The sequence below is a fragment of the Hypanus sabinus genome, chromosome 27 (genome assembly GCF_030144855.1).
Source record: "Hypanus sabinus isolate sHypSab1 chromosome 27, sHypSab1.hap1, whole genome shotgun sequence".
Lineage (NCBI taxonomy): Eukaryota > Metazoa > Chordata > Chondrichthyes > Myliobatiformes > Dasyatidae > Hypanus > Hypanus sabinus.
In genome coordinates, this window is record NC_082732.1 from 40,401,907 (window position 1) to 40,427,977 (window position 26,071).

Consider the following 26,071-nt stretch of genomic DNA (forward strand, 5'->3'; position numbering starts at 1 on the left):
AACAAGAGAGCACTACACATTGGGAGAGGGAGAGATTTAAAATGTCAATAAATACACCAGCCAGCTGTTCAGCACACATTTTAAGGACATGCTCTGGGATGCTGTCTGGCCCCGCTACCTTGCGGCTGTTGACACGTTGGAATGTTCTACATACCTCAGCCTCAGAGATGACCAAAGTACAGGTCTCAGCAATGGCTGTCCTTGAGGGTTCAATCTGGAATCAAGCGTAAAAAAAACATTTAGCTCATCCAGGAGCAACGTGGCAGTGTTGGCTGTACTGCTGCATTTCCTCTTCAAATCTACAAGGCGTGCAGTCCTTGCCATACATTGCAGGTGTCATTGCAGCAGAGATGTGACTAGATTTTCTCCCTGTGTTGTCGTTCTGCCATCTTGATGGCTCGATGTAAATTATTGTGGTATCTCTTGAGCTCCTTTTAGTCTCTGGAGGTGAAGGCTTTCTGAGAGCAACATGTATTGAACTCTTTATCCAAGGCTTCTGGTTTGTGTAGACCCAGACCGATTTTGTGGGAACAGTATCTTCAGTGCACTTCCAAATGAAACTGGTGACCACCTCCATGTATTCGGATGTGTCCTCAGCTCGAAGAACCTCTCGGGTAACACTATCAAAGCAGTCTTGTAACATTGGGTCTGAATGGTTGGACCAGCAGTGGATAGTTTTCACTGTGGGAAAGGTGAGACAGGGTGGGTGACAGATGGGATCAGGTCAGATGAGGTTTGACGATATATGGAGCCAAGGTTGGGGGGGGTGGAGGAAGGGGGAAAGCAAGGCAGGATGGTGGGTCATTGGTGGAAGCAGATATGGAAAAAGAAAGAGGAAAAAATTGAGCTGGTGGGAAGGGGAAGCTGGACAGTGGCTGGAAGGCGATAACTGGGATCAGGGACAAATTGAATGGAGGAAATAAAAGAAAAAAATCTAGGTAATGGTGGGGAAAGGTGGTGGGTTGTGTGGAAAGGTAAAGATGAACAAAGGGGAGAGAGAACGAAGGTAGCTGATGGGAGAGGTGAAGGAACACGGAGATGGGAGGAGTGAATGAACATGGAGTGTGGGTTATCTGAAATTGGAAAATTCTGTGCTCATTTATATATTGAGGTGTAGGGTGCCACAGTGCAATACAAGATGTTCTTCTAGTTAGTATCTGTAGCAGTGGAGAAGTCTGAGGGCAGAGTAAGCAACAGGGCAACATTTATTACTGAAATTCTTTGTTAATAGTAATTTGAATTGCTGTGAATTGAGTGTGGACAGAAGATTGTGTGCAGTTGTATATAAATCATAAGACTTTGCGAGTGTTTCCAAGATTACATTTAAAGATCCGAAATTTCCCTTCAAATTAAAATATTTTAGCTTTTATTTACTATGTACGAAGAGTGACTGGATGAAGGAGGAGGATAGAATCAGCATTATTCTTTCTGATTTTTAAAGAGGATTGCTGGGGTTATTGGTCTGTGGCAAGCCACTTACATTTTAGGTTCTCATGGTTGTAATTCTACATGGTGTACAATAGGCATTACTCAAAGAATGAAGTAAAAGTAAATAATCTCTCGTTGGTCATTGACCTGAAAAATTAATTCTTCTCCTTACTGTATGAATATTGTCTGACTTAGCTGAGTACTTCCAATATTTTCTGTTTTTATAATTAACTTCTGGAGAAGAAAATGTTTAGCGCAATGCTATTACAGCTTGGGGCTCTGGAATTTGGAGTTTGAATCTGTATCATTAGCAAGGAGTCCAGATGATCGCCCTAAGAATGCATGAGTTTCCTCTGGGAGCTCTGGGTTCCTCCCATAGTCCGAAGATGTACCAGTTAAGTTAATTGGTCGTTGTAAATTGTCCAATGATTTGGGTACTGGTGGCTTGGCTCCAAGGTCTGGAAGGGATTTTTCCATGCTGTATCTCTAAATAAACAAAAATCACCAGTGTTTAGGCAATCATTATTATCTTAGTCCTCAAACTGAAATTGTGCAAATAATTAGTGTCTTGCTCAATCATTGCTTTAGTTTGCAAGGACAGGTTGTAATAATTCAGTTCCATTCATTTGATAGATTAAGACTCGAACCATGGAATCCTATCTACATAAAATTGCATTGTACTGGCAATGCAGAAACACCCCTTTGTCATAACAGGTTTGTCAATATTAGTCCCATTTTAACTTTAACTCAGTTTATTAACATATCCTTTTGCACAAATCTGGCTTCCCTTTAAATAAATGTGTGTCACTCTGCGCAACTACAGCCAGATTGGATCTACATTGGAGTCAGTGAATATATTCTTGTGCTTATGCACAATATGAATCTTAATCTACAAAATTTCATCTCGATTTGCTAACATGTTCTTTGGTACAAAGGAAACACTTCAAAGATAACATAAAAATCAGCCTGAAGAAGTTCAACATTACATCTAAAAACTGGGAAGTAGATAGATACTGTACACCTGGAGGAAATCTGTTCAGGAGGGATCTGCACTACTAGAGCAACTTCTGCTGTGCCACAGAGAACAAGTGACAGCTGCGAAAGGAGAAACTGAACAGCAAAATGTCCAACCACTAACCACAGCCACCACTTACTCTTTCCCACAATGCAGCAGAATATGTGGACCCTGGATCAGCCACCCGAGGACCCACCAATACCAGAACATCATACTCAACTTGAGTGATCATACTGGTACAACATTCCCTCTAATGCTTCTGTTGTAACTACCTTGAGTAAAGAAGTTTCTGTTATGGGATTTATTGGTAATGTCATTTTTTGGCTCCTAGCTGTAGACTAATTCAGAATTCATTTCTGTCTTCCACTGAATATGCAAGTATTGATCTTGGTGTATTCAGTTCTTTTCTGTGCTGACCAGTTCAACTTGAATGTGAAGTAAGATCTCTCAATCAAGGGAGATCATTTCTATTTATGATGCTGCACATTGATAGTTATTGCTCAGAGAACTTTAAAATATTATAAGCACAAGAGATTTTGCAGATGTTGGAAATCCAGAGTAGCACACACAAAATGCTGAAGGAACTCAACAGGTGAGGCAGTGTCTATTAAGAGGAACAAGAGTTGAAGTTTCAGACCGAGGCCCTTCATCAGGACTCATGAAGGGTCTGAGTCCTGATGAAGGATCTTGGCCTAAAATGTTAGGTTTGGGAAACAATGGTGATTTGAAATGAAACAGAAAATGCCAGGGGAACTGAACCGGCCGGTTACCATTTCTGTTCGGTGATCTCTTGATGCAGATTAATCAGTAACATAAAAATTGATCACTTTTTAAAATATATTTGTTCATGGAATAGAGACTTCACTAGCAGTATCTATATTTATTGCCCATGCTTACATACTCCTGAACTTGAATGTTTTACTCAAAATGCTTCAGAGAGCATGCAGAAATTAGGTTTATATCACTGATAGTTGTTGTGAAGTTTGTTGTTTTGACCAATACATAAAATATACTATCAATTATAAGAAATATATGTATGTATTTATTTATTACACAAGTAGTGCAAAAATAGTGAGGCAAACTGACTTGCATAATTTGTGTTTCTTGACCATTAGTCCAGTCTTCTCAATATCAGTCAAGTATCAATAATAAATTATGGCAAAGGTTCAATTTAATGTCAGAGAAATATATACAATATTGTTACGAACCCGGTAACTGGGTCACTTACTAGCAAAGATAGGGACGTCCGTTGAAGTCTGATGATACTATTTTTAACAGTATTTATTAGTAAAAAGACACAAAAATAATATCAATGCAAATATACAGATAATATATATTATCAATACTAAATCTAAAAGTGCGGGTATAATAATAATCAATAAAAAATAAGCTGTATCATTGTCTAGGGGATAATGAATTGTCCGATGGAAATATATAGTTCGTTCAGTTCATACAGGCTGCAGCCGTTGGGGACCGCTGTGTTGCTATTGTTGGAGTGAGAGAGAGAGAGAGAGATTTAGAGAAAAACTTGCCGATTCCTTTTATGATTTCGATCCGTCGGAGTCTCGTTGGTGTGGCCATTCACTTGTGGCCTCTCCTTTAGCTAAGCCGTTCTTCCATGGTGAGCCCGCCAATCCCAGGCAGGGGAAGGACGCACACAAGCCCCCACCGGCTTTTGCTATTAAACGCTGTCACGGGATCTCTAGCGTTTCTCCTGGTGCATCTAAAGGGGTTGTTTCCCAGACCCTCTTTTATCCTTACTCACGGGGACTCAGATGTCAATCAGGTTGGGATGATGCAATCCCTCAACCAGCCCACTCTGGTTGTCCCCTGAGGGTCTTCAATGAATAGTACAGTTCTCAATACACAATTCCGTCTCCAAGAGACAATGGCAGTAATCAAAGGTTCCGTCCCGCTTTTGTTAGGAGGCATTCCCCCTACCTTGTGTATTCTGCGTTGTCTATGGCAACTGCCGGGGCTGTGAGCCGGCGTCTTTCCCTCTCTCATTATTGCCATGATGTGTATCTCTCTCATTTCCTGGGTCCCAGACCCGAATTAATAGCGATCTTGCGATTCTCAAAAAGGAGGGGGCGACTTACCCTTCAGCCCCTCAGAGTTGTGGCACATTCGTAGCAATATACATCCTGAAATGCTTTTTCTTCGCAAAACATCCACAAAAACAGAGAAGTGCCCCAAAGAATGAATGATAGTTAGACGTGAGAACCCCAAAGTCCCCCCCCCCCCACAGCTCCCACCTCCTGTGTGTAAGCGGCGGCTAGCAACAAACCCTCTTCCCCCCACTGGCAAAACAAAAAGTGCACCCGTTACCGAGCACAAGCATGAGCTAGGTGATAGCAAAGACACAGACCTTGCAGTTACCCCAAAGACTATCGCAATTCATCTGCCATTCAGCAACGCACAACTTCTCCCTCTCTCTAGTAAGGGAGAGGGAAGTGTCCCCCATTTTCACAGCGAGCGAGAGATATAACAACAACCCGCTGGTTTACAATGTTAAAAAGTTAGGTTCTGTTGTTCTCTGTTAAGAGTTTGTACATTCTCATCACCGTGATGACATGGATTTCCTTCAGGTGCTCCAGTTTCTTCCTATATTCTGTAGACCTAGGGGTTAGCAGGTTAATTGGATCGTTGGGCTAAAATGGCTTGTTACTTCGGAAAATCTGAAGACACCGTAGCATAACGGCCAGAGTAACGCTATTACAGCACCAGCAACTCTGATTCAGTTCCACTGCTCTCCGTAAGGAGTTTGTTCTTTCTCCCCATGACCATTTGGGTTTTCTCTGAGAGCTTCAATTTCCTCTCACATTCAAAAGACGTGTGGGTCAGTAGGTTAATTGGCCATAGGTGTAATTGGGAAGCACTGGCTTATTGTGCCAGAAGAGCCTGTTAATGTGCTGTGCCTCTAAATAAAAATAAGTTGCACCTTAATATATACTTCATTTGCAAGAAGTTTGAATATTTGCCCTGATGGGGCAGTGTCACATTGTGTTTGATAATATATATTTGAAATGCCTATTGCTGTTATGCTGCAATATAAATATCAGTTACAACACAGGGACGTGAGTCAGCAACAGGGGCCATCACAGCGCATTGCTGCAGCTGGTGGAGCTGCTGATTCACGCTTCTAGCAATCTGAACTCAATCTGAACTCAATCCCAGTCCTCACTGGTGAGTGTGTAGACTCTAGATGTTCTCTATGACCTATGAGTTTCCTCTGAGTGCTCTGCTTTCCTCCAACAACTCAAAGATGTGCGGTTACTGCTTTACAGTGACAGTGATCATCAGTTGGGGTTCAAGTCCCCCTGTGTGTGTAAGGATCTTGTATGTTCTCCTTGTGACAACCTAGGTTTCTTCCTGGTGCTCTGGTTTCCTCACACACCCCGAAGACTTAAGGGCTGGAGTTAGTAAGTTGTGGGCATGCTAGGTTGGTGCCAGTTGCTTGGTGATATTTGTGGGCTCCCACCAGCACAATCCCCTTTGATTTGATACAAATGGTGTATTTCACTAAATGTTTCGACGTTTCAATTTACATGTGACAAATAAACCTAATCTTATTTTTAACTGGGCACAGTGAATTGTCCCTAATGTGTAACAATGGAAAATCTAAGGAGAAGTTTGTGGGAATTGGGGAGAATAAAATAGGATTAGCATAAATTTGCCTTCCTAATTGCTTGCTGTACTGTATATTGAGCTTCTGCATTACTGAATGATCCATCATGATCTCGTTGAGAATCATTTAGTTTTTTCTCGATAATTAATAAAAACATTTTTTTCTGATACTGAAATGAATAATCCCACATGTGCCTGCATGCTCAACCCATCCATATCCCTTTCCAGATTCATTGCATCTTTCTCACAGCTCATATTTCCAACTAGCTTTTCATGTCCAAGAGAACGTTACTCCCTGTCATCATGTCTAGGCCGTTAATATAGATTATGATCAGCTGACAGTCCATTACTGATTCCTGTTGCACCACATTCGTAACGGCCTGATAATTTGAACAAGATTGGTTTATTCCTGTTTTCCGTCCTTTACCCACTCCTCTGTCCATGCTAATGTATTACCTCCAACCCACACAAATGCTTATCTTGTGTACAACATTTTATGTGGTACCTTATCAAATGTCTTTTTAAAATCCAGATACACCACATCCTCTACTTTCCCATTTCACTACCCTGGTAGTTACATGCTCAAAGAAACACTGTTACATTTGCCAAGCACAGATTACTTTTTGTAAAACTATGTTAGTTTTTGCTGAATGTTATCATGATTATTCTAAGTACCCCGTTTCTTCATCCATAATAACTGATGCTGGCATTTCCCCACTAAAACTATTATTAGGTTAACTGATCTTCGAGCTGCCTGTTTGCTCTCATTCTCTCTCTCTGTCTCTCATTTGCAGCCTAAAATAGGTGTTAGCTTTCTCAGCACAACATAGGTTTTCCTTGTCAGAACTATTTATTAAATAAACACTTCCTCCAGCTACACAAGTATAATAAACATTCATGCTACCCATTTTCTGAATGCATGCAATTGATCCACTAGAACACTTGCCAAACAACAGTCATGGAAGGGAAAGTGGAGAGTCAGATTAACATTTCAGATGAACAATCTTTCGTCAGAACTGTATAATGGAAGAAATGCCTTTTGGTAGGTAATAACACTTGGTATTTAACATCGCACATTTTATCTCTATAACGATGTGGTTAAACTGAGTATGTCTGCTATGGCTGTATTTGTAAGTAATTAATGAAAATAAATAGTTCTGAAAATATTGTCACTGAAGTGGTATCCATTCATGTTGAGGCTTTTTAGTAATTTCTGAGCTTTGCTGCTTCTTGCTAAAGAATATTTTGGGATATTTAAATGCTACTTTCCTTCATTGTGGCATCAGTTAACAGGCCTTAAGGATTTCTTCCAGGCAATCCTATGACAAAATGCTTCTAAAATATGCAACACTGAGTTAAGTAAGGATGATTAGTTTTAGTGAACCTGCCAAGATCGTGAGAGATGCAGATCAAATCGGTCTGGATTATGTTTGACGACACCAGCAGCTGCCAGAGGATAGTCTGCCAGACTGTAATATTCACTGGAAACTTGACTACCCTAGTGGATCATTAAAATTAATGAAAAGATCAGACTTCTATAAACACTGCTTGGCACAGCCATTTTAAATCTGATTCCAATGAATGTGCACCTAATCACTAAAAACTGGACATCACTTAAAATTTTATACTGATTCTTGTTGTGATGTGTCCCAGCATTTATTTGAGAATTGGAGCTTTAAAAAAACTGATAGAATTGTGAGCAGTTTTTGGCCCCCTATTAAGGAAGGATGTGCTGCCATTGGAGCTGGTCCGGAGGAGGTTTACAGGAATGATCCCAGCAATGAAAGGGTTACTACGAGGATTTGATAGTTCTGGGTGTGTACTCACTGGACTTCAGAAGAATGAGGGCAGTTTCATTGAAACTTAAATTTTGAAAGGTCTGGATAGAGTGGGCATGGAGAGGATGTTTCCAATAATGGGAGAGTCTAGGATCAGTGGGCATAGCCTCAGAATAGGATGTCCTTTCGGACAGAGATGAGGGGAAGTTTCTTTAGCTAGTGAGTGTTGAATCTGTGAAATCCATTACCATGGATGCCTTGGGGAATGGGGGACAAGTCATTGGGTGTAGTTAAAGCGGAGGCTGATAGGATCTTGATTAATAAGGGCATCAAAGATTGTGGTGAGAAAGCAGGAGATTGGGATTGAGAGGAATAATAAATCAGCCATGATGGAATGGCAGAGTAGACTTGATTTGCTCAATGGCTTAAATCTACTCCTTTGTCTTATAGCCATAGAGCCATCGAATGCTACAGCACAGAACCACGACCTTCAGCCATCGAGTCTGTGTCAAAATATTAATCTGCCCAGTCCCATCAGTTTGCACCCAGATCATAGCCCTCCATACTTCTCCCATCCATTGTACCTCTCCAAATTTCTTGTAAATATTGAAATTAACTCTGCATCTACCACTTGTGCTGGCAGCTCGTACCACACTCTCAGTACCCTCATAGTGAAGATGTACCTCTTAAACAATTCACCTTTCATCCTGAACCCATGACCTCTAGTTGTCATCTCACCCAACCTCAGTGGAGGAAAAGGAAGCTCCTTGCATTTACCCTATCTATACCCCTCATAATTTTGTATCTCTTTCAAATCTCCCCTCAATCTAGGGAATAAAGTGCTAACTTATTCAAACTTCCCCTGTAACTCAGGTCCTCAAGTCTTATAAATTTGAGCAACACACACAAAATGCTGGGGGAACTCAGCAGTTGGTGTTTCGGGCCAAAACATTGACAGTATTTTTTTCCATAGATGCTGCCTGGCCGGCTGAGTTCCTCCAGCATTTTGTGTGTGTTGCTCAGATTTCCAGCATCTGCAGATTTTCTCTGGTTTGATCCTTGTAAAATTTCTCTGCACACTTCCAATCTTATTTACAAGTAGGTAACCAAATCTGGACACAATCCTCTAAATTAGTTCTCACCAATGTCTTGTACAATTTCACCTTAACATCCTAACTGTTGTACTCAGTACATTTATTTATAGAGGCCAATATGCCAAAAGCTTTCTTTATGACCATTATCACCCTGTGATGCTACTTTCAAGGAATTATGGATCTGTATTCTCAGACCCCTTTTCTACCGCACTCATTCCCCTGCCACTCACCATGTAAGACCTACCCTGATTGGTCCTCCCAAAATGTAACACTTCACACTTGTCTCTATCAATTTCCATCTGACATTTTTCAGCCCATTTCTCCAGCTGGTCCAGATCCCACTGCAAGCTTTGATAGTCGTCTTTGCTGTCCTCTACAGCCCCAGATCTTGGTACCATCTGCAGATTTGCTGATCCAGTTTCTCAAATTATTCAGGTCCTTGATATAGATGACAAACTATAATAGACCCAACACTGCTACCTATGACACACAATGATTCACAGGCCTCCAGTAGGAGAGGCAACCATCTACAACCACAATGGCTTCTTTCGCAAAGCCAATATTTAATGCTGTCTATTACCTCATCTTGAATGCCAAGTGATTGATCCTTCCTGATCATTCCCATACAATTGTCAAAGGCCTTGCTAATGCCCATGTAGACAACATTTACTGGCTTGCCTTCTCAGCTTTCCTGGTAACTTTCTCAAAGAATCTCTTAAAGATTGGTTAGATCTGACTTAATATGCACAAAGCTATGTTGACTATCCGCAGTCAGTCCCTGTCTATCCAAATACTCATATATCCAATAACTTTTCCATGACTGATGTCAGTCTCACTGACCTATAATTTCCGGGCTGACACTTAGAACCTTTCTTAAACAATGGAACAACATTAGCTCTCTTCCAAACCTCCAGCACCTTACTTGTGGCTAAGGATGATTAAATATCAAAGCTAGGGAAATTGCAATTTCTGCACTTTCCTCCCACAGGGTCCAAGGGAACACAATTGTCAAGTCCTGGTGATTTATCCACCCTAATTTGTCTCAGGACAGCAAACACCTCTTCCTCTGTAATCTGTATAGGGTCTATGACCTCGCTGCTGCATTGCTTTACCTCTATAGATTCTGTGTCCATCTTCTGAGTAAATACAGATGCAAACAATCCATTTAAAATCTCTCATCTCTTTTCACTCCATGCATCAATGATCAGTCTGATCTTACAGAGGATCAATTTTGTCCCTTGCTATTCTTTTGCTCTTAATATTGTTTATTTGTAGACCCCCTTGGGATTCTGCTTCACCTTGTCTGGTTGAGTAACCTCATGTCTTTTAACCTTCGTTTTCCTTGTGTGTTCTCTTGCATGTCTTGTACACCTCAAGTATGTAATTTGTTCCTTTTATGTGCCCCCTTTGTTTTCTTAACCAGGGCCTCAATGTCTCTTGAGAACTAAGTTTCCCTAAACTTGTTATCCTTGCCTTTTATTCTGACAGTAACATGCAAACTCTCAAAATTTCACTTTTGATGGTCTCCCTCTTACCACGTATGCCTTTGCCAGAAAGCAACCTGTTCAGATCCACACTTGCCAGATCCTTTCTGATGCATCAAAATTGTCCTTTCTCCAATTTAGAATCTCAACTCAAGGACCAGGCCTATCCTTTTCCATAATTACCTTGAAACTAATGGAATTATGATCACTAGGTGCAATGTGTCCCCTTACACAAACTTGTGTCCCTTGCCCTGTCTCACTCCCTAATCGGAGATCCCGAATCCATCTCTCTCTAGTTGGGACTTCTATGTACTGATTAAGGAAACTTCCTGAACACATTTTACAAACTCTTTCCCATCCAGCCCTTTGGAGTCCCAGTTAATATGGGGAAAGTTAAAAATCACTTAATATCACAACCTTGTGTTTCTTGCAACAGACCATGATCTCTCTACAAATTTGCACCTCTAAATCCCATGGACTATTGGTTGGTCTGTAATATAATCCCATTAAAGTCATTTCTTTCTAATTCCTCAGTTCTACCATAAAGCCTCACTGGATGAGTTCTCCAGTCTGTCCTGACTAACCCTGCCGTGATATTTTCCCTGTTTAGTAAAGTTACCCCTCCCCCTTTAATCATTCTCACTATCACGCTAAAACAACAGAACCCCAGAGCATTGAACTGCCAGTCCTACTCTTCCTGCAACCAATACTTATTAATGGCTACAACATTATAATTCCGTGTGCTGATCCTTGCCTTAAGCTTATCCGCCTTTTCTAATGCTCCTTGCGTTGAAATATAAGCAGCTCAGAACATTAGTCCCACCATACTTGACCTTTTGATTCCTGACTTTGTATGTAGGCTTGACAGCATTTTTTTTCACAACCACACTACTTTGTTCTAGCGATCTGGTTTCCATCCCCCTGCAACTCTAGTTTAGTCTCTCTCCTGTTTAGGTGAAATCGTCTCTTCTTTAAAGGCCCCACCTTTCCTGGAAGAGAGCCCAATGATCCAAAAATTAGAAGCTCCCTCTCCTGCACTATCTCCTTAGTCACATGTTACATTGTCTGATTTTCCTATTTCTGGCCTCATTTGCATGTGGTACAGCAATCGAGATCACAACACTGTCCTTAACTTTGCATCTAACTTTTTGAACTCATCTTGTAGGACTTCATCATCCATCCCACCTATGTTATTGGTATCAGCATGAACTATGACCTTTGACTGCTCACCCTTCTATTTGAGAATGCTGTGGACTCAATCAGAGGAGTCCCAGATCTTGTCATCCGGGAGGCAGCAATCCATCTGGGAATCTCATTCTTGATCACAGAGCCACCTTTTTGTTCTCTTAACTAATGAATCCTCTATCACTGCAGCTTACCACTTCATCTCCCCCCCCACCCCACCTTCTCTCCTGAACCAGACTCGGTGCCAGCTTTTCTCTGCTAGGTCATTCTTGGGGTGTTCTGGAGTTCATTTCTGGCACTGCCTTGTCTGTAAGGAGTGTGTATGTTCTGTCTGAGACTGCATGGTTTTCCTCTGGGTGCTGCGGTTCCCTCCCACAGTTCAAAGATGTACTAGTTAATTAGCCATTGTAAATTGTCCTGTGATTAGGTCAGTGTTAAATAGGTGGGTTGCTGGACAGTGCAGCTCATTGGGCAGAAAGGGCCTTTCCTGCGGTGTATTTCAAAATTAAAAATTAAAAAAACTAAAGATAAAGGGCATATGTTTATGGTGAGAGGGGAAAGATTTATAGGGCACCTCGGGTAAGTTTTTCACATGGAGGCTTTTGGGTATATGGAACAAACCGTCAGGGAAAGTGGCAGAGGTGGGTACAATAACAACATAAAATTATTTTTTATGGATTGGAATCCATGTTCTCTTGCTTGCATTGTGCTCCAGTTGCATTGTTTTTATTTTGTAAGTCAAAGATTAAAGTGTTGTACAGTTTGATCACTGCCTGCATTTAGTATTCCCTGTAAGAGTAAACTTGGTTTGAGAGATACAGCTGGATCCAAAATGAACATTGCTGAAAATACTCTCATCAATTTGGAATTGGTGTTTTCCCTTTGGTTTGTAACATTCTGGTGGCCTAACATAGCCATAGAAAACGAAGAAAGGCTTTTTGATAACACAGCATTGAGTGTCCTGAAATATTTTAAAAAGCGAAAGGTGTTTTATAATTACATATGACCATGGAAAAGGAAAGTGATTTTATTGATTAAAACTATGAACTCTCGAGGAATACATCAAGGTATCTTCATGCATCCATATCCAATAAAGTACACTTTTATTCATCTTAGTATATTTTGGATATGGATTTAATGCCAGTGCATATTGAAATACTTAAAATACATAATGAAATTATTTTCAGTGTTTGGATATGCATGAGATAGTTTTATTTAATCTTTGTAACAAGTGTTGTGTTAATCTGCTGTAGTCTTACAAGATATGAAGTTACAGAAGACTTAAGACAATGGAATCTGGAGTAGATCTGGTTCCTCTAGCAGTTTATTTTGTATAGGATACCTAAATAGTTTCATAGCTTTCGGCATCGTATCGGAACGTGCTTAACTTTGGGAAGCATTACAGATTATGTTTACAAGATTCTATAGCTGTTAAAAATCCAGAGTAACACGTACACAGCACTGGAGGAGCTCAACAGATCAGACATCATCTATGGAGGGGAATAAAGTGTTAATGTTTTGGGCTGAGACCCTTTATCAGGATCCACGACAGGTCTTGGGCCGAAATATTGACTCTTTATTCTTTTCCGTAGATGCTGCCTGACTTACTGAGTCCTTCCACCATTTTGCTTGTGTGTGTGTGTGTGTGTGTGTGTGTGTGTGTGTGTGTTGCAGAGTATATTTCTGACTATATTTTTTGATATTTTGAAATGGAATTTATGAAATTAATTTGTTAAACCAGAAACATTTTGCAGATTAGCTTCATAGTCCATGCCATTTAAAGCAATTTCACTAAAAGTTATTGTTCAATCAGTGTAATCTGTGTTTTGCAACCCAAGCAGGAATTTAAACGTGTCAATCTTGCTGTTGAATTAATATGTTTTATTTTGCACATTCATAAGTAACCAAAGTTGTGCTGTCCTCAGTATTTGATTTTTATTCTGGAAAATGCTGGTTTCCATGGAATTGCATTCAAGCAAAGAGTGGACTTTTAAAGAATTGAAGGCAGGGTGATGAGGAATAAAATTTGGAGGGAAGAAATTAGATCAGTAAAATATCTTGGTATTGTGTTATACAACTATAACTGCTGTTTTCCTCTTTTTTTTTGGAGGAAACTAATTTAGTCAAAATCTAGTTAACTTTATTTAGCAACTTGTGATTATTCAGCTGGGAAGGACTTTTTAAAAACTCAGCAGAGGAATTTTCATTTAGATTTAAAAAAAGCATAGAAATGATTGTGTAATAGTGAGTTTCACAAGGACACAAGACAGGATTAATTAAAGTGGAGTTTGAAGGTTCTTGATGAGTAAAGTTCTCAAAGGTTAATGGGAGAATGTAGAAGAATGGGGTTGAGAGGGATACCACAAAGTATCCAAAGGTTGTTTAAAATGAGAGAAAGTCAACATGATTTGAGAGGAATGTGTATATTTCAAAAATGAAGGATAAGAACAAATGTAAAAATCATTGTATTTCAATCAGAGGGGCGAACCTATGGAATAGTTGTAGTGAGAATTTAAAAATGTGCACCACACTTAACAAATTTAAAAAAATTATTAAAATAATTTAATGAACTAATATAAAATACATGATTTAAAATGAATGGGAGTAATGTAAATGAATGATACTTGGAATTGGATTTTGTGTTAAAAGATTATGAAATTTTTTGTTTTGATGTGAAGATTGATGCCAAATAGGTTTTTGTAAAAGTAAGAGGGGTAGGCATTATAAGCTGTAGCTTCAGCTTACACCCTTTTGGTCTGTTTTGAAGATTTTTATTATTGAATTTTGTCTTCTGAAGTTACGATCGAATGGTACAGCAGTTTCAGTGGACTGAATGGCCCAGTTCTGCTCCTTTGTCTTATTGAATAGTCTTTTAGCCCTTTAAGCCTGTCTCACCATTTAATGACCACGACTGATCTATTTTGTCCTCAGCTCCTCCTCCTTGCTTTTTCTCTATATCCCTCAACTCCTTGATCTATCAAGTCATTTATCTACCTCCAGTTAAGCCTCCCTACCTGCAGAGGCAGAGAATTCCCAAGATTCACCACCTGCAGGAAGCAATCTCACAATACCTCTGTTTTAACTGCCCCCTTATCATATAGTTATAACCCTTTATCAAGAATTAGGAATTGTATATACAGAATTATACATGATCTACTACATTTGATCAGAAAACTTCTGATTCAGTTTTGAGATAGCAGACGTCTAACTCTGTACTTAACATGAACATATAAGAACATGATCTTGTCTGAATTAGGTGGAAAGACTTTATTTATGTACTGCCTTATTACATCTTCTAAAGATCAGAAATACTTCACATTGAATTAATTATATTGGAAATAAGAACTAATTGATCAACTAATTGATCTAATTTTGTTGGTGGTTGTTTGAGAGAATGTTACCATGGGATTTTTAAAATTCACTGTCATAAGTCATGTTTAACTTGCCTTCTAGAATATGGCACTTCTGATACTGTGATGCACTCTTTATTTTTCAAATGGTCAAGTCCTGGAATTACAGTTGGACCTCCTTATCTGCAGGTTCCGCATGCACAGATTCAACCAACTGCGGATTGGGAAAACCCGGAAGTTCTCTTTTCAGCACTTGTTGTTTGAGCATGTACAGACTTTTTTCTTGTCACTATTCCCTAAACAATAGAATATAACAACTATTTACATAGCATTTACATTGTATTGGGTATTATAAGTAATCCAGAGATGATTTAAAGTATACGGGAAGATGTGCATCAGTTACCGCGGACTGGGAATCGAAAACAAAAGGAAGTTCTCTAAGTCAGAACAGGTACATCCGGTATTATTTAGCGCCAGTTAGTCAAATGTTTGTCTCAGTATGTAGTATATATTTTACCTTTCTATGCATATAAAACACTTAAGAAAAATATGTATTTCAATAATTAAACCACTGCGTTGCTTAGTAATAATTGTAGCTTTCATCGGGGCAGGGCCTTCACATGCTCCATTATTATCATTTTATCCTTTAAAATTGTTCCAATCGTTGACCGATTGTAGCCTAACGCTTTTCCAATGACCGATGGCGTTTCACCTCTTTCCGATTGCTTTATTATTTCCACTTTATTTTCAATCGTGATCGTTTTCCGTCAATGGAACAGAAACACTGTGGGCGGCGAGTCCTGAGCTCCGCCGGGTCCTAAAGTCCACCGACTTGAGCATCCACGTTTTTTGGTATCCGCAGGGGGTCCCAGAACCAGTCCCCTGTGGATAAGGAGGCCCGACTGTACTTGAACCCATTGCCTACCAAGTTAAATAAAAATGTTACCAACTGGTAAATGATTTCTCAGCACTGAGTATTATTGAAACTAAAATACTATTTCCACCACCTATTTAGTGTGAGATGGACTGCCAGAGATGGTATTTTAGCCTGGATAGAAATAGTAAGAATGTCAGTAAAACAATTAATACATACATCAATGATGTGATTTGTCTCATTAGGAATGTAGTCCTGCAGAAGGTTGTCACACTGGAGTATTGGAGTACAACATTTGTCTTTTATTCTGTTGAGTTTTAATCTTTGTTAGTATTGAAGGAGAAAGATGTGATGCATTTATCAGTACAGAGGAAGGGAGAGGCAGCCTGTCTCTTGGGGTATCATTGTAACCTGTTTCTTGGGGTATCTGATCTGCCACTTCCTTGTGGTTGATACTTTGCTTGGGAGGTGAAATTGAAACTGCTAATTTACATGTTTTGAAGATATAGTGTGACCAAGGTCCATCTTATCTTTTGTAGCCTCTCCATTCCTTTTGATTGTGCCTCATTTTCATAGACATTGTACTTGGCTGTGTATACTGTGGTAATTGCATTGTGGACAAAGTTTTGTAATCCGCTTTTCCTTTTGTTTTTTTTCTAGCCGTTCCTAACATTTTGGGGTTATTGGAGTGGCTGGATTTTTTCTGGAGTTGAGCATCAAATTCAGAAGACTGAAGCCCAGGCTTACTGTCTACCTTTCACGGAGGCCAAGCCGTGAGAGGACAGAGGAAGGAACGTGGCGAATCATGACAGCAGATAAAGAGAGAGATCGTGATCGGGACAAGGAGAGAGAGAGGAGAGATAAACGAGAGAGTGAACATTCCAGGCCACGGCGCAGTTGTACTTTAGAAGGAGGTGCCAAAAATTATGCAGAAAGTGACCACACGGAAGATGAAGACAATGACAAGGATAGTGCTACAAATGAGGAGTCTGGTAAAAAATCCAAAATAAAGAAACCACCTAAAAAGAAATCACGTTATGAGAGAGCAGAGACTGGAGATATAACTTCATTTGTTACAGAGGATGATGTTGTCTACAGGCCTGGAGGCAAGTAGTATTTCATGATTGATTTTCTGTATGGTATTTAAAAAGACATTAATAAATGCCAAGATTACAGGGGTAGTTGTGTCAATGGGTTCAAATTATAAAATAAATTTTGGATGATCCATCTTTGGTCATTTGAATCTCTGAAGTTAATGATATGCCTTTAAAGTCAATGTGATGTAGCTCTTTTCCTTTATTAAGAGCTGTAATGATGACGTTGCCTTGTGTAGTTACAGGTAGTAATGATTTTGCCATAGGAGTAATGATTGACTTAATTACTTGCAATTGAGTCAATTGTTTTGAAGTTTGGATCTCGGAAAACTTTGTGGTATGTAAAGGTAATTTCAGTTATTTTTTTTCATTTAGCATTCTTAAAGTGGAATGCTGTAAATTGTCATCTACCACTCTCTCCAGTCATGAACTGTTACCATGTACATTACCACGTTTTCTGCTCACCTGCTGAAGAATTAAGATGTTAAGCTTGTTTAATGTAATATCATTTACAAGTGTAAAGGAGAATAAAGTAATTGTTATGCTGGATCCAATGCAGCACAAATAAAATCACAAGATAAAGGACAGTAATAAAAAAACTACAAATACATAAGATAGCTGATAGACATTGACTGTGTATACATAAAGTGATGTTAAGCACAAGAGTGTCTGTACATGAGGTCCCTGACAGGAAATGATAAAAGAAGTGGTGGTAGGGGATGTAGTGGAATGGGTTAATGGTGGTGGAGTGTTGATAGGCCAAAAACAGATACTGCCTGGGGAAAGTAAATTTTTGAGTCTAGTGGTTCTGGCATGGATGCTACATAGCCTCCACCCCGATGGCAGCAGGGCAAACAGTCCATGAGCAGTTTCAGTGAGATCCTTTGTGATAATGTTGACCTTTTGCTGGCACCTTTCTGATTATATGTTCTTGATAGTGGGTAGGCTGGTGCTGGTGATGCGATGGGGAGTTTTGACTACCTGTTGTAGAGCAGATAGCCACATTCAGAGTTTCAGAACTTTTACTTGCACTCATGGTGTTACTTCCTGATTCTGAATCATGTCAAGAGGATTGATGTTTCTTTTGTTTGAAATTAATTTATTTTGATAGATTTACTGTAATCTAATGTCTCTGCATACATTTCTCTCTTTCCTTTTACACTTTTGGCAACATAGTTTTAAATTTACTACGACTCTGCTGGAGGCTGAAGAAGATAACCTGCACTGGGGTTATGTGTGTGTGCTTGGGTGGGAGGGAGGAACGGGGCTTGCTTTGCTGTTATTTTTGTTCAGTGGAACATTGTGGACATGCTCTGTTACTGCTGTAATGTGTGTGGCGACCTTTGCAGAATGGCCCAGCACACTGTAGAGTGTGTTGGTTGTTAACGCAAGTGATGCATTTCACTGAATGTTTTAATGTGCACATGAATAATAAACTTGAATCTTAAATCTTAACTCTTGAAAAGATATGTTACCTTTTTTCATAGTTTGTTTGGAAATTTATTCCCACGCATTATTTGCTCCTTCGAATCAGGTAGTTGTACAAGGCAAAATTGAAGTCAGAATTCATGAAAGAAATTGTGCAGTTGAGACAGTACAGTTTAAATACAAGGTGAACTTCCTTGAACTTCCAGAACAAACTTGATTAATTCTGTTCACTGGCTTGAAATTTATATTTTCCCCACTATTGAGCTGTGGATCTCTGTGTAAATATCAACATGCTGTGGATTCACATCAATGGCATCAAGGAGACAAATTTATTGGATTATCTATTTTTATCCAGTTTAATGCTTCCAAAGATACTTTCTTGTGATGGGAAAGGCTAGGATGTACCCTTTACTGGTATGTTTCCATTTTTAATAAGACGTAAGCCTCTGATTTGGTTTTGGGACGTGTCATAGCTGAGCACAATTTAGTTTGCACCCTTCATTGAGAAGTGTTAGCTAGAGATCAGGTGTGATTTGGTAGAGGTGGTACTGCCTGATTTAGCACTCAGATATTGAGGCTTTCTGCAGACTTTCTGCTGCTTCCAGGTCTTAATTAAAAAAAAACATGATGACACTCAAGTCCTGATGAAGAGTCTCGACCTGAAATGTTGGTTGTTTATTCCTCTCCATAGATGTTGCCTGATCTGCTGAGTTCCTGCAGCATTTTGTGTGCGTTATGACACTCAAGTTAATTTTGAGGAACGAGTTTTTAATTGCAATGAGTAATTATGTTCCAGACAATGTTTTCTTATCTATAGTTCTCAAATATTTTCATTGAAATGTACTGTAATCATATGCTCCTGGTTTCTACCTCTTTAGTACAGGCTATGACTTCTAATTGACAGCACTGACTTTTTTTTTGCATTATTCTGAAACTCTTTCTTTGTTGCTGTTTGAAAACTTTAAACACAAAGTTAAGTCTCGAAATAGTATTTAATTTCCTAGTACACTTTTCCAATAGATTACATACTTCAATTTTGAAAATGTCTCAATTAGTATGAGTGGTATAAATAGCATAAGTGTAAGCAGGCTTTTTCCACTGAGGTTGGGCGAGAGTAGAACTGGAGGTCATTGGTTAAAGGTGAAAGGTGTCATATTTAAGGGGAATCTGATGGGGAGCTACTTCACCCAGAGGGTGGTGCGAATGCGGAATGAGATGCTAGTGGAAGGGGTAGATGAGGATTTGAGTTCAACATTTAAGAGAAGTTTGGATAAATACATGAATGGGAGGGGTATGGATAGCAATAGTCCAGGTGTGGGTCAATGGAAGTAGGCAGAATTAGTTTGGCGAAGACGAGATGGGCTGCAGGGCCTGTTTCTGTGCTGCAGTGCTTTATGGCTTGAACTAAAAAAGCTTCTGCTGAAAGGTCGTTGATGAGAAATATTAACCTTGTGTTTCTCCACAGATTCTGCCTGACCTGCTGACTATTTTCAGCACTTGTAGTTTGAATTTGAGAAACTTTGTTGACTGCAAGTGGTTAAAGTGATAGACTTCAGCAAAGCTATATGTTGTTAATTGTAATGGTGTCTTGCTGTGTGCCCTGTTGCTGTTTCAAAGCTGGCTATTATAAACATGACTTTGAAATAGTTATTTCCATTGCACAATGACATACACCAACAGGCATTAATGGTGATCACAGACTGCTGTCAATAACAGTAATTCAAATTCCCAAGACAAAATGGAAAACTCAAAGCTGGTTTACTGCATTTATGCAATTGTGAAAATAATGGAATCCTTGCTGTTGTTATGTGATACCTGTCAGTCTGCAATTTATGTTACAGAGTAGGTGTCATTAGAAGAGATTTATATACCTCCGTAGTTGGTTTGATTCACTCTGATTTTGATTCACAGTGCTGCAAATACCACTGCCATCCCATTTATTTTCAGTCATCATTTTCCTTCAGATTTAACATGATTAACTGTAGAGATGTTCAAATGTCAATGATAGTTCTCAGCAAATGTATGAATGAGAGTTTAGAGCAGGGGTGGGCCACAAAGGGTTCTAAAATTTGACAGGGGGGCCGGACCAGGAGCAGATGGACGGAGTGTTTTGGTAATACACCTCATAAGAGAAAATAAAATATCATGGGATATGTAGAAAACATGTGCTTTAATTTCAATTGAAAATGAACAAATGCATTACAACAAAATATCTGTCTTTGAAGTCCCATGGTATTTAGCTATTTATTGAAATGACTTTTAAAACACTGAAAATTAAATGAATAAAATACAGCTTTTTTAAATAGTAACAGTTATTATTTTAAAGCACTGAAAATTCTGTTATCCTTCAAGATATTATCATCATCACTCTCCTCCTGACTGTCTTTATTTCAAAAACGGTAGGAGATGCAGGTCTACTTGTCCTGCTCCTTCTTATTCAATTGTCCCCTGTGCCAAAACTCAACAACGACCAGCACAAGGACAAAACAGTGACAGCGCGCCAGTATGCGGAGCGCGTTATTTGATCTGGAGCGCATTTTTTATTTTGAGAATGTACGTGCACCTGCGCACTACTCATGTCCATCACTTAACAGAAATGACATGTAACATGTAAGGCTTATTGAAAAAAATATTTTCAAATGCATTTTTTACATAACACAACGAAGAAACTTATTTTTAATTTCAGTGGGAACCGTGTTGTTGGTCTCCCTTTTTAGCCAGCGCATCAAAGTCTGGATTTAGTTTTGTTGTGGCGATTCTCAGGATGGATCTGAGGTGTTGGTCAGTTAACTTGGATCTGTGGCTGGCTTTGTTGATGTTCATGACGCTGAATGCCTGTTCACACAAATAGGTCGAGCCGAACAAAGAGTAAAGCGCAAATGTGGAGTAATACGCTGCACCTCAACAAAGGTCAATGTGTAGCGGTGTGCTACATGCAGCGCTAAAATTACAACACGGAGTTGGTAACTGCAGTCGAAGAAAAAAACTTCATTCGAAATCCCCAGCCTCACTTTTAAGCCTCCCTCAACCTGCCCCCCGTGACGCAGAGGCTCCAAAGCTCTGTGCTCGCAAATCCCCGCAGGCTATCTCCCTTAGCCGGAACGCTGGCTAATTGTGAGCCGGTTCGGATGTGCCAGGAAATGGGTCGCCACAAATGTATATAGAGTGCGTCATCTATTGGGAAAACGCCAGAATTGCGGGGAGAAAACGTTAACAAGGTTTATTAATATAATTTCATCAAGTTCTGCGGGCCGGATTAAAAAGCTTAACGGGCCGCATATGGCCCCCGGGCCGTAGTTTGCCCATGCCTGGTTTAGAGTAAAGCTATATGTTTCAAGAGGCTTTATGACAATAGAGCTATAAACAAAGAAACAATTCTTAGTGCTGTACCAATTTGCTTAGTGGAATAAACTTTGGAGGTGTTGGCCACAGAAAGGTCATGTTGAGTTGATGCCACGCGGCATTTTGTTTTGCTTTTACTTAATTATTGGCTGAAATCTGGTTATTGTTGATATGAATGAATGGCTTTCAACTGGCTGTCAAGCCATTTTAATTCCTATACACCTTGACTTCATTTGCCCAGATATGAGAGTGTAGAACACTTCAATACATTTGAGGCAACAAGCCATGTGGTATATTGCTGTTTGGCTTTGGTCAGTGGTGAGAAGGTGCAAAAAAATACCAACTTGCTGCAACTAGATACCTTCCCCGAGCATGTTGTAGTGTCATGTGCCGCTAAGTTCTTCATGGCACATGAACTGATCTCTGCCTAATTTGGCCTTTCATTTGGTTTCTAAATGGTATTGGCAATAGAAGTGCTTTTGTAAAGAAATCATTATCAAAAGGCTTAAAGAATCACACAAACCAAAGCTTGACTAGATAACTTCCAGATAATCTATTGACTTCCGACCAGTGGATGTTGCAGTCTGATGTAATTGGTGTTTGTGAAAATACTTGTTTCCTCTGCCATTTCATAGCAGTACTGGGTTTGATAACAATTTGAAAATCCAGAAACTGATTAGTCATAAAGTAAGGGTATTCGTGGAGCTATCACAATATCTCAAGGGGAGGAAAAAATTAGATTTACCAATATGTGAAGGCCAGAGAGGAGGGAGAAACTGGCTAGAAAAGTGCAGGAACTCCAGTAACTTGCTAGCAAACACAATGGATGTGGTGCTTCATATTATTAAGATCATCTATTTTACGGAAAGCAAAGAGCAAGAGAAAGCACATAATTAACTGTTGGGAAGAGAATTTTGGTGGTCTACTCAAGCAAGACTGTCTTTGAGATGGATGTTTTTGACATCATTCCATAATGCAATTGATGTTCTATCAGGCCATTCAGCAGCTGACAGAGAAGGCACAATTACTGGAGAAATACTGCTGACATGAATTTATAATCTCATTACCCTCATCTGGGAAGAGTAGCACATCCCAGGGGACTTAAGCAATTTTGTGGTAATTACTCTGTGACAGAGAGCAGCAAGGTACCATTGTCAGGCATTTTAAGGATTCTGCTGAACTCCCTTGCCATACTGTCTGAAGAGGTACAATGGATATGATCTTCACAGCTTGATTATCCACTGCATGTGATCTTTTTCAATCTCAAAACTCTTTTAATAAAAAGGAATTATAGAAAATTATTCTCAGATTTTGCTCTCCTTAGAACTTTATTCTCATTCTCCATTAACAACACAACACCATCATCCTAACCAGTGGATTCATTAGTCAGCCATACTAGGGCTGAGCAAGGGGATCTCTTTGCATTATAAACAGAATGGATTCTACACATGCTGAAAATCCAGAGTAACACATATGAAAGCGAGAGAAACTCAGGTGGTCAGGTAGCATCAAAGACAGGAGATAATCAATGTTTCGGGATGAAACCTGGTGAAGGGTCTGGGCTTGAAATACTGACTGCTCATTCGCTTCCATAGATGCTTCCTGACCCACTGAGTACATCCATCTTTTTATCTATGTAATCATTGTTTTTGCCTTTGTTTACATCTTTTTGCTGCAGTACTGCATCCTGTCTCCAATGTACTGTACCCTGGATCTTCATCTCCATTCCAGAAGAAAGATTGTTACCACATTGGTCGTTAAGTATGCTGATGATGCTTGTGTGTATGTATATGTTCAGAAGGTGGACCTTACAACAACATCCATCATCAAGAATCCCCACTATCCAGGTCATGTTATCTTCTTGCTGCTGCCATCAGGAAGGAGGTACTGGAGTCTCAGGACCCATACCACCAGGTTGAGGAAGAGTTATTATCCTTCAACTACCAGGCTGCTGAACTAGTGTGGATAACTTCACTTACCTTAACTCTGAACTGATTCCACAACCTATGGACTCAATTTCAGACTCCACAACTCATGCCTCAGTATTATTTATTTACTTTGATAATCAAATTACTTTGAAGTTTGAAGAATCCTAAGCATCTGGAATAGTGCTCTATCTGTGTCAGAACACTATTCTCTCCCAGTCAAGATCCATGAGAGGAAGAAAAAAACATAAATTGCTTTCTCAATCTCTTGGCAAAACTGTACAATAATGACATAGTTAACTTCCACCTCCAGTGCATCACCATAGCCTTTGGCTAACTGAGAAGAGAGGGGAAAGTATTTGAAGATCAAAAATCTTCCTCCCTGTGCTCCTGGTAATCTCTGCTGTGGTGGAACTCAGTCTAGAGTGTATGTTGAAAGAAACTGGGGTTGGACATACAAATAGTGTAATGTCCTAGAACCAATTGAGGGTAGTTGGAGCTTTGATACTGGGGATGTTGACCTGGTTGGCTCATATCATCCAGAGTGGTCATGCTATGTTGGCTCTCGAATGTGTGGTGACACTTAAGACTGCCTGCAGCACACCCTCAGGTGTGTTGTTTGTTAATGCTGGTACATTTTTCACTGTATGTTTCGATGTACACATGATAAACTTGAATCTTGAATAAGCATTTTACCCCAAGTTCCATAAAGATTAACTATTTCCAGGAAGATGGAAAAGATATTTTGAAGATGTTCTCAAAGCCTCTATGGGAAAGAAAGTTCATTCCCTCTGACTTGTGACTCCTCAAAGTGGAAGAGGAATATCTAGGAAGGCACTGAATGCTTTCAGTCTCTTCAACGAGAGTATGTGGAGGTCATGCACTTGGAGACAAAGGAGCTTACAACATCCGTATAAAGCCTCTCACCTACTCCCATCATGCACTGTCAGCCCTGGCCATTGTAGTGTCTGGAGATCCATGATATTACTTTTCAACAAGCTTAGATTACAAAGAACTGGAGTGGAAGCAAGTCACCTGTGACCATGAGAACTGTTGATCCATTTATAGTTATTTTTTAAGGCTAGCTACATTGTAACAGCTGTCCTTGGTGATCACTCTCAAGGTTTCTGTTCAGAGATCTTATTCAAGAGGGAGGTTTGCAGTAAAACTCTTAAGAAATTGCCGACATTCTATATAATGCTCAGTTGGCTTTGCAGACTGGCATTAATATGTGTGTGTGGAAAAACTGCTAAAGTCATGTTACTCCACTGTTTGTCAAGCAAGGTGCTTTTCATTTATCAACTCAAATGATATTGCCCATAAGGCCGAAAGTTTGCATTATACAGATAGGAAGATGATTGATTCAGAACAATACAAGTAATATTTGATTATCATAATAATATTAGCAGCTAGGTGAAGAAGGCAAAAATTTTACTTGTTCCAGTTGACAATGAAATCAAAGTTCTAAGTAAATTTATAAGCAAAGTATGTTGATGTCACCGTAGGAAACTTTGAGATTCATTACCTTGCAGCCATTTACAGGAAAATAAAGAAGCACTATGTAATTTATGAAAACTATACATAAACAAATACAGGCAAGCTGACAGTATAAAATTGACAATAATGTCTTATTATTGAATAACCAATGAATCTTTCATTACATTGCCAACTGGCTGACTGTTCAGACCATTTCATGGGTTAATATCTATACATATTATTGACTAGTAAAGATATGATTTGTTAAACTGAATTCATTGTCTGAAACAAAGATTGTATCCTGGTATATCTAGTATATGCCAGTTTATAAACAATTCCATTTGAGTCACCTCAATCTAAAGAAGCAGGATGACCTTACAAGCAAAGCTGTAATCTTGTCATTTTCATTCACTCAAATGCCTCAATAAATTATTATTGTCAAGCCTAGCAGGAATGCTTACCCAGGAGAAAAAAAAATCAAAATCTGGATACTGACATTTTTAATATGAAGTGTAACAATTATATGTCACAATTTCATCACTTCTAGAAAAGCTGTCTGTTGCTACCGAAGCATTTGTTTTGTATGGCTAACATGTTCTTCCTTCATCTATCACATTGAGCGACTAATTATTCCCTTTGAAGAACAAACTGAACATGGAAAGGATTTTATGGTTCTCAGATCATTTCTCAGATCTGTAGGCTAAAAAGGGGATGAATTTTGTGAGATGCAAAATGGCCTAATCTTTGTAAATTTCCAATTAGAGCTTGTTTGTAAATTATATATTTTTGTGGATCTGGACTGATTACCTGGCTGAACATAGGATATTAGCACACTACTGCGCAGAAACAGGCCATTCAGCCCATCTATCCATGCCAAACTATTATTCTTCCTAATCATATCAACCTGTACCTGGATCTTAGCCCTCCACATTGCTCCCATCCATGTACTTATCCAAACTATTTTGAATGTT

General features: G+C 39.3%; 1 protein-coding gene across 3 annotated transcripts in view; it reads left to right on the plus strand.

The window, feature by feature from the left end:
• rerea (arginine-glutamic acid dipeptide (RE) repeats a) overlaps positions 1 to 26,071 on the plus strand; it is a 619,674-nt gene that overhangs the window by 152,256 nt on the left and 441,347 nt on the right. For all 3 annotated transcript variants that reach the window (XM_059952295.1, XM_059952297.1, XM_059952298.1), the window contains exon 2: positions 16,496 to 16,941. In XM_059952295.1, coding sequence (XP_059808278.1) covers positions 16,641 to 16,941 — 301 coding nt within the window. In that variant the 5' untranslated portion in view covers positions 16,496 to 16,640. The remainder of the gene's footprint in view (positions 1 to 16,495; positions 16,942 to 26,071) is intronic.